Raw genomic sequence first — 9,749 nt, 5'->3', positions numbered from 1 at the left:
GCTTGACTGAAAACCTCAATGCTTTCCAAATATCCACTTGCACACGAAACCTAGCATAATGCGCTACCATGCTAAATTGGTTGCCTTCGATAATCATACCTCTGATGGTTCTCCTACCTTCTTTGCTACAAAAAGGGCCACGTTCAGACGCTTCAGTTCTAGCGACATCGGCGAAACTTGAATCCAAAAATCACAGTGGGAGGACAGCCATTGTTAAGCACCATTCCAGGGTTCTAATACTAGCAAATTTCCATCCACATTCTAGGGACTTTCTCGGAGAATATTGAACATATTCCCTAGATGGCTAAACTAAAACATATATTGCCTATCACGCGCTGGAATTGGTACAATATCCACCGAAAAACGTGTATTCCAAGCCTTCCTGAGTCTCTCTAAGACAACCTGCTTCCAAAATTACTTCCATCCAATATAAGACCCACTAGAGTCGTCTCCCATTTCTGACTCTCCACCGGTATCTCTGAATCCTCTCCCACATATACTTCATCATCAAATTCCAAGCTTCCTTCCATTCTGTGGGTAGGAGATATCGTCGTAGTAGGGAAAATTGTGTTGTAGGTGATTTAGAGGTTGGACTAGGATTAGCCGAGTTGTTAGGGCTTGGGTTTGGGTTTGAGGGTGGAAGGCGAAGGAGCGGAAGAGTATAGGCTCAGCGAGGAATTGCCATGTTCATTTAAATTGAAGAAAGGGATAACCCATATTGGATTACACGGTATTCAACCGGAGTAAATCACGGCATTTCACTGGAGAGGCAAAGGAAAATGTTTAGGGCATGACATTACTACTATGTCAGTATTCAAAAAAGTGGGCTTTTAAATTGTCAAAACTGAACAATGTCCACTCTTTGAAATAATTTCCGTTCAAGGTTCAGTGATTTGACCGGGCGGGTTACCACCACGAGCACACGGACACGGTAACCCAAATAAGCCAAAACTGCTTTACATTATCTTTTGGGGTGGACCTAAAAATGGAAGTGGGTGCTGCCCTTTTTCTTTTTCCCAAGTAAAATGCTAATAAATGCTCACCAGACAGATGTCAGGCAATGCTCCTGACTGCTACACTAAATTCTGGATTTAAGTTCTTCAGCCTTTAAATACTGTGTTAGAGTGGAGGGAATCTTGAGCATCAGATGGCAGAGAAGAAAGAGGGGAAAAACATGGAGAAGAATGAAAGCCATGGCAATCACAGGAAGGGAGGGATTAGAACAATGCCCTTCATCTTTTGTGAGCATCTGACCAAACTCCATTATCAATTTCTACCACTTTCTGCTTCATCTTTAATTTTACCAGGCCCATGATTTTTCTGTTTTTCTGGTGCAGCAAGTGAGATTTGCGAGAGATTGGCCATGTCTGGTTTCTCCACTAATATGCTTAGCTATTTGACGCAAGAGCTTCACATGCCACTAACCAAGGCAGCTAACACACACACAACCTTTAATGGGACTTCAAGCTTGACACCTCTGGTCGGTGCCTTCATTGCCGATGCCTTCTCTGGCCGATTTTGGACCATAACAGTCGCTTCCATCATATATCAAATAGTTAAGATCTGATCATATCTTCTTCTTCTTAATTGAACCAAAATTATGGTCTCTGGTGATTCACTATGCATGATTTGTGACCAGGGAATGGTATGCTTGACGGTATCTGCAATTCTACCACAGCTAAGGCCTCCACCATGCCATGGAAATGAAAAATGCCAAGAGGCTAATTCAGGGCAGTTAGCCATTCTCTATGTGTCTCTGCTACTTACTGCAATTGGGACCGGCGGAATCCGGCCCTGTGTGGTGGCATTTGGTGCCGATCAATTCGATGAAACTGATCCAAAACAAAAGAGTAGTCCATCGAAGTTCTTTAACTGGTATTACTTCTGCATGGGCTTCTCTACTCTTGTGGCCGTGACTGTGATTGTTTACATACAAGAAACCATCAGTTGGGGTTGGGGACTTGGAGTTCCATCCATTGCCATGTTCCTTTCCATCATCACCTTCATTTTTGCCTATCCGTTCTACAGGCATTTGGATCCCTCTGGAAGTCCTTACACTCGCATGGTACAGGTTATGGTTGCTGCCTTCAGGAAGAGAAAAGTTCCTATGGTTTCAGATCCCGAATTGCTCTATGAGAATGATGAGCTCGATGCCTCCATATCCATTACTGGGAAGCTTATTCACTCTAAGCAATTAAGGTAACCATTCTCCCGTTTACCAAAAAAAAAAAAAAAATTCTCCCCTGCAAATATTTTTAGTGTAATCTCACAGTTCCCAAGGTCATAATTTGTTTCAGCTAACTTTGCAAAGCTTTTCTCTTGTTTTGGCACGCCTTTTGAGGAGGCTCTGTGTGTGCATGCATAAATAGACCAGGAATTGACTTTGTTTGCACCACACTTCAAAATTACTCTCTGCTAATCAATGTTGTCTTTAGACTCTTTACAATATATCTTGGCTTGTTTTATTCTTTTCAGGTTAGATCTTGGTTCCTCTTTATCTTTACTACTAGTGTTGTTCTCTCTCTACGAAATTAATGATATAATTTTTATTAAGAAGAGTTTTGCTTGGTAAAAACATAGGGATATCTTTTAATATGTTTTTAGCTAGCTGAACAGTATAAGCATGTTTAGTTCACAAAGTTGCAATTAAAAACTGAGCATTAATTAGGCAATGTCAGATTCCATTATGGGATCAACTCTATATAATAGTCCCTTATGGGTGTGATCGAACCAGCACTAATTTGTTTTTTCTGGTGAGGGTAAACGTATCTTTTCTAGAACAAATATGTTTAGTTGGGTAGAAAGAAATTAAAAGCTTTTATAAAACGATGCTGAAAACGGCACTCCAATTGTTTGAGGTAAATCAATTCTATTCATGTGATAAAGATAGATCTCAAATTATTTCACATCAAGGTTTGGAATTTATTCTATTTTACTTGGTTTGCCCGTAAAGTTTATTGTGTTATTTAATAAAGTACAGTATTGATTACACTATATTTATAGGTGAAGTACCTAGAATATAGTATTGTATCTAGAAGCATCTGTACAAGCATCAGCTGGTGGTGTATTAAGTATTAACATGCTCAACATCCCCTCAAGAAAATGGGCTCTTGCACCATGTATGAGCAGATTTTGCTTGGGAGCAACGTTATTCCCAACAATTAAAGGCCTAGATGCATTTTGAGGTCTAGAGCAAATCTAAGCCCCAAAATACACCTTGCCGTGCGCTGCAGGGAGTGGCGCTGCTCCCAAGCACAATCCTGCAGGAGCTTGTCTCAAAGAAATAAGAGCCAAATACTGGATAAAGTCTTACTTAGTAAATTAGCCAGCTGGTCTAACACAAATGCATAACAAACACTAAGCTGTTGAGAAAAGACCAGTTCCCAAACGAAGTGGAAATCGATCTCCATGTGCTTAGTATAGGCGTGAAAAACCGGGTTGTCCATCATGTATGCCGTTCCAATATAGCACTCGAAGAGACAATTATTCAACTTTTAGAAATCAAATGAATAATTAATTGAGCAAATTACACAGACACCCCAAAATGGAGGTCTTAAAGCACTGACTTGCCACTTTACGTTTAATAAGCACAAAGACTCCAAAATTAGATTTTCATTGGATACATTTGTCAAATTTATTACTAAAAACAGTTGGAATCAGTATTTATTTAAAAAATATCCTTATAATAAACATCTGAAAGGTTTTCAGTGGCAAATTGTACAAATATATCCAATGAAAATCCAATTTTGAAGTCTTTGTACTTTTTAATCATAAAGTGGGATATTAGTGCTTTAAGGCCTCCATTTTAGAGTGCCAGTGCAATTTACTCTTATTAATTATTCATGCCAGTACCTTTGTTCTTTCTAATTAAAATTTTGATCTTCATCAATGAATTTCTTGATTACTTTGCATTTTGCAATTCAGAATTTTGGACAAAGCAGCAATCTTGACAGAGGAGGACAAAGTTGGATATTCGAAGAACCCTAACTTATGGAGACTAAGTACAGTTCACAGAGTCGAAGAGCTCAAATCAATGATTCGTTTGGGACCAATATGGGCTGCTGGGGTTATTCTCACAACAGCCATGGCACAACAGAACACCTTCTCCCTACAACAAGCTCGAACCATGAATCGTCACCTCTCTCATTCCTTCCAAATCCCACCAGGTTCCATGTCTGTCTTCACCATTATTTTCATGCTCACAACCCTAACCCTTTACGACCGCATCATCTCTCCTTTAGCTAGACGTTTTACTGGTCTTGATAGAGGAATCTCCTCCCTCCAACGCATGGGCATTGGTTACACCATCTCCATCTTTGTTACTCTTGTTGCTGGCTTCATTGAGGTCAAACGCAAACATGTAGCTTCTGTTCATGGCCTCACAGAACAGCCACACGCAACAGTTCCAATTTCTTTTTGTTGGCTCATACCTCAATATGCTCTGCATGGTATTGCTGAAGCATTTGTGATCATTGGACACCTTGAGTTCTTATATGATCAGGCACCAGAGACCATGAGGAGCACAGCTGCAGCATTACATTGGACAGCAGTTTCAATGGGAAATTATGTTAGTACAATGCTTGTGTCACTGGTACATGTTTTTACTAAGGGGCATTGGCTTCAGGACAATCTAAACAAGGGGAAGTTAGAGTACTTCTACTGGTTGATCACACTTTTGCAGGTTTTGAATCTGATGTTCTTTATGTTGTGTGCCAAGTTCTATAGATGGAAGCCCATTCAGCACCACCAAAAAGGGATTAATTCCGAAGCTGAGATTGAACTTCCCAATGGAGTTTAGTTGCAGAAGTACAAATTGGATTGGATGATCATGAATCGTCTTCATCTCCAGGCATAATAATCCTAAGCAAAGCATATCAGTTTGCACTTTCACACCTTTTACATGCAACTGTATAACAGATAACAAGGTCTTATTTTGAATGTCAAACTTTGTAAGCATCGTTGTAAGAGAGTCTAAAAATTTGACAACCACAAAGATGCCTAAAGATGCAGATTACATAAGGTAAACTTCAAATGTGAAAGGGGTTAGTTAAGCAAATGTTGCTATCATGTACAATCATCTCCATCCGCTAGATCACAAATGTTTATTTTTTTTTCAAATAAAATTAATTAATTACCATTGAAGGGCTGCCATCTGTAATGATTGCTACCGCCACCTCTTAATGAAGAGGTCACGGATTTGACGCTCCTTGTAAAGTTTATTAGAAAAGAAATACTTGGCACAATGTCAGGATTGTCAAAAAGATCCTATAATCAAAGCACTAAAATATCAGCTATGAAGTTCAAATCTTTTGGTACAAAAGTAGACACACAAGATAAATTTGCTATAAACGCATCACTTAGTCACAGAGTTCAGTGCTTTTGGTAAAAAAGTATATACGCAATATTCAAATTTGCTAACGAGTACATCTATATCTTCCAAAAGACATTGAATCCCAAGTAGGCTTATTGCCGAGCCACTAATGGAAGAGTATAGGTTATGGTTATCTCTGTCCACAATAATCTGATAATATCCTCAAGCAAGCAATTCTAGCAATGCCTTTTGAACAGTCATGCATTCACCCTCTAAAATTGTCATGGAAAGAGATATGACCTGATAGAGAAAACATAGAACAACCATAGTCATCGTTGCAAACCACATCAATGCCCGATCCTCCGATCTATAAGACTAGAGAAACATCCGCAATTGCACTTCACAATTCCTGCCAGAAAGTGGAAGCCCATCAAGACTCCTGTCGAAGGTGTAAGTCACATGTTGGAGTAACTCCACTCTGAGCTTGCATAGAATTGAATAAAAATGTATCTCATAAATTCCACGTAAGCTTTCTCTACAACATCAATCGTCTTAGTATAGGGTCTAGATATTACAGAAGCTTTTGGCCTTCATTGACGAACTCGAAAAGGAGTAGTATCTGGATCCTCCACCTACAGGGAGAGAAATTTTACTAACCCCCACATTGTTACACCTTTTATTTTATTTTATTTATTTATTTTGGTGAAATAGAGATTTATTGATTAAAATGACACCCTCTAGGAAGTTTAAAACCTAAGGCATCTATGTGAAACTCAGCCCTATCCTAACCTTGACCCTACTCGGATCCTTTGATGTTTGTTGGTCTGAAGACCCGGAGTGGTGGAAGAAGAGACTTGTGGGCCCTTGTAGTCGAAGATTTGGTGTATGACTCAGAGCCTATGGATATTGACAGTGATGCCCCTTACTTGGAAACACTGTCAGTGTTCAGTGAGAAATTGCACCTAGAAGAGGGGAAGCTTAGTTGAAGTACTTGATGCACTTCCGATCTTGTTTCGAAGGTATTTCTCTAATCTAGACTTGTTGATTGATTTGTAGGAGAAAACCCAACTCAATTTGGATCAGTCTGGCCTTCCATTTACTTATCTGAAGTTGCTGTCATAGCTTGGTCGACGGCTAGTCGACCAGTCAGTTGACTAGCAGATTATTAAATACGAAAATCACAAATTTTTTGATTATTTTAAGCCTACTTATTGGGACCTCGTGAATAGAACCCTATTCTAATCATTGAGACTCCATAGAACAAGGTGCAACCCCCGTGGCTTCCCAGCCCGACCCGTGGGTGCATCCGCCGATCCATGGTTTTAGTCTATCAATAATAATAAATACAAATATATGAATCAAGAGCAAGAATAGTGTTGTGACTAAAATATCCACTTCTGGTTTATACCGGTCCGTTCAACCGTTCGTGATGAGACGATAATTTAGGGACCACCCAAAGGTTAAACAAGGCTTTCATACCTCCTCTATACTTTCCATCCCGGTCATTGTACAAAGCCAACGTATTCGCCTATAATAGAGCCAAGATTTTCTGAGGTAGGCTCATTCTAATATTCACACTCTTCTCGCTCATTTTCCATTAAGCTCTCCGAGCTCTACTTGATCATCTCTAGATCGTGGAGACGGCGATCAGCGTTGCTTCGTTTTCTTGGTGTTCTATATTTCAAGAGAAGAGGTTGATTGCGATTGAGCGCGTCGATCCGTCTGAATGGATTGGTGGGATTACGGTTCAAAACCTCCCAATTTTAGCACCAACAAATAGTACAATAATCAATAAAAGGTTCGGAGTCCAAATACTCCAATAAATATCCAAGAAATAATCAAAGGGAATCAAGAATCAATTACATATCGAGTTCAACGGAAGCAAAATAAGTAACTAAATAATCTTCATCTTCGGAGGCTTCATGCTCGCAAGTTCATGTATCATGCTGTGCCCATCGCTTCAAACGAGGCTCTTTCATCGAATCATCTCCAACTTCCGACGTTGTGCAACCATCTGTCGTTTATATAATACATACAATGAAGGAATGAGTTCCAACGAACTCGTAAGGAACAAGCAATTCTCATATATATGTCAATACAATCCACGAATGCACATATGTATATGGATGATATGCGAATATGAATGCTACTAAGATCTAACTATGCAAGTCTCTAATGGCTGACATGCTTTAAGATATACACCAGCCCTCCTTTGGGTAAGTCTCATCACTCGATCCGCGTGGTTACCTCTGTGGATCCCGGGCAGGGGTAGTCCACACTGGCTCTCAAACCATGGTGGGGTTAGTCAACACTCTCTCACCACACCATTGCAATAGTGGGCATGTCGGGGTTTCTAATCCAATGCAAGGTCATAATGGTAACATACTATATGAAGTCCGATACTTCCCCTATGGCACCAACCAACTCGGTTCGATCCTTCGAACCTAGGAGAGATCCTCACGATCGGATACCTTTGTTGGACTCCACTCCTTAACCCTATGGTCATCCACATATTATTGGGGCGGATGCTCTCATGACTCCTCGCGCACCCGGTCCGCTCCTTGGCGTCCATGAGCCCAACCCTACATTGCAACCCTACCATTACATGACCAACAGTGGATCACCGAGTCTCCGCGGCTGGTTCCGCTGTTGGATGAAACATAGTCACGTCACCATTGTCACGGGTCACCCGGCTTCAATTCCCTGCCGAAAGGGTAATAGCATGTGGGGTACCTAGCCATGCATTTCTAGACTCCCTAGTATGTCATCAAGTAATCATGATAGTCTTGGAGACATCGGGGCATGTGTCCCATTCCACAACCTTCGATATCCCGCCAAGATATCCCAATGGAATACCCCTTCCATCACAATCACACTACAACACTCTTTATCATACCATGACAGTTGTGCAATATCATGAAGATGAAGTACATCAAGGAATACCACAAACAGCAAGTGTACAATAAGATTCACATACTTTATACAATTACAGAAGATACATGATCAAAGAATAGTAATAGAACAACGACATCATGTATATGTAATTGCATATAAATAAGATGCATGTCCTTACCTGTATTTAGTAGAAGTCCTCTAACTTGCAATCCAAAACTATTATAAGACTTTTATTTGAAGCGAGAACACCTAGGCATAGGGTTACAAGATGTATAAGAGTCAAGAGTCAAACAATTCAAAATCAAACCTACCTTCTTGACCCGGTTGCTTGTGGCGGTTGTTGTTCACCTCCAGCCTTTTCGCTTTCAACTCCAAATCCTTTTTATCATCCGTTTCAATCCGTTTTGGGATGATCTTAGTCCGATTTCAGCTTAAAGGTCTAGACAGGGGTAACAAAGCCCTAAATTAACAAAGATTTATTACCCAAATCATTCCCTTGATGGGATCCATCCATTAAACAAATGCGGGATTCTTTCGACGGATCTCATCAAGAACATTGGAGGAGTACAACAAATCAAATGGGTAACCACCAACAAAATGGGGATGGGTTCATATCAATCGAGGTTAAAAGAAGAGAATAGAAGTGGAGATTCATTACCTTAATAAGAACCACCAAGATAGAAAAGGTTTCATATCATTAACCTTCGACCTGAATCCACGATTCCACCGCCTAATCGCCCAAAATAGCAATCCCGAACATAATAATCGTTAATAGGGCGGGATGCTATTTATAACACGGGGCTAGGGCATTTTCCGCGCCGCGGTCGCTTAAGCTCGCTTGGTTTAATCAACCGCCACTAGTAACCGCCCCAAGTATATTGCTATACAAGGGTGCTTTGCTCATGGGGTTGAAGACCAAGTACAACCTAACCCAAATGAGCATGGGGAGATCATAGTCCAATCAATCATAATGGTTTGTAACAAAGAGGTTAGGGTTTCACCACAACATATGGCTCATCAAAGGTTATGATCACGGAGAGGGGAATGATTGTTATCAAGAAAATAACAAGAAACCATAGGAAATCTAGTTTATGTTAACAGAAACATTACCCATGAGGTTTCCCTCACATGGAAGGTTACAAGAGGTTTCGGAAAGATCATTCAAGGATTAGGGTTAAGGTTTCAAGAATCTATTAGCTAGGGTTAAGATCATGATGATGATCATAGATCTCAAAGAATAGAATGAGATCATGGAATAGATGGTTGCAAGAATGCATCATCTTCTTCCTGATCTCAAAAAGAACAAGAACGAAGAAAGAATAATTAGAAATCCTAATTAGGTTAAACATGGATCATGAAGAAAATATAGTGATCAAGTTTAGGTTAACACAAATATCACCCAAGGGAAAGAGAAACAAAGAATGCACAATCTGAAAAAGTGTTGGGAAGTTTCCAACAAATAAAAGAACAATAGGGTTTCATATATGGTTACCTCTCATGAGAGTTGGTTACCTCCCATGAGAGTTACCCATAATTAATTCTC

General features: G+C 40.1%; 1 protein-coding gene across 1 annotated transcript; it reads left to right on the top strand.

The window, feature by feature from the left end:
• The first annotated feature begins 1,136 nt into the window (after positions 1 to 1,136).
• LOC149012529 (protein NRT1/ PTR FAMILY 3.1-like) lies at positions 1,137 to 5,004 on the top strand. The gene is made up of 4 exons (XM_089159190.1): positions 1,137 to 1,241; positions 1,338 to 1,555; positions 1,640 to 2,199; positions 3,925 to 5,004. The coding sequence occupies exons 1-4, from the start codon at positions 1,148 to 1,150 to the stop codon at positions 4,796 to 4,798; spliced, it is 1,746 nt and encodes a 581-aa protein (XP_089015316.1). The 5' UTR covers positions 1,137 to 1,147; the 3' UTR covers positions 4,799 to 5,004.
• The last annotated feature ends 4,745 nt before the right edge of the window (positions 5,005 to 9,749 follow it).

The sequence above is a fragment of the Hakea prostrata genome, chromosome 6 (genome assembly GCF_041222555.1).
Source record: "Hakea prostrata isolate BN-2017 chromosome 6, UWA_Hpros_2, whole genome shotgun sequence".
Classification (NCBI taxonomy): domain Eukaryota; kingdom Viridiplantae; phylum Streptophyta; class Magnoliopsida; order Proteales; family Proteaceae; genus Hakea; species Hakea prostrata.
The sequence above is the reverse complement of the archived record's forward strand: the minus strand, read 5'-3'. Positions and strand labels throughout refer to the sequence as shown.

Coding starts and splice junctions, on each gene's coding strand:
- LOC149012529 (XM_089159190.1), top strand. CDS start 1,148: ATGGCAGAGAAGAAAGAGGGGAAAAACATGGAGAAGAATGAAAGCCAT. Junction 1,242..1,337: donor AACAATGCCCTTCATCTTTT/GTGAGCATCTGA, acceptor TTTCTGGTGCAG/CAAGTGAGATTTGCGAGAGA. Junction 2,200..3,924: donor ATTCACTCTAAGCAATTAAG/GTAACCATTCTC, acceptor TTTGCAATTCAG/AATTTTGGACAAAGCAGCAA.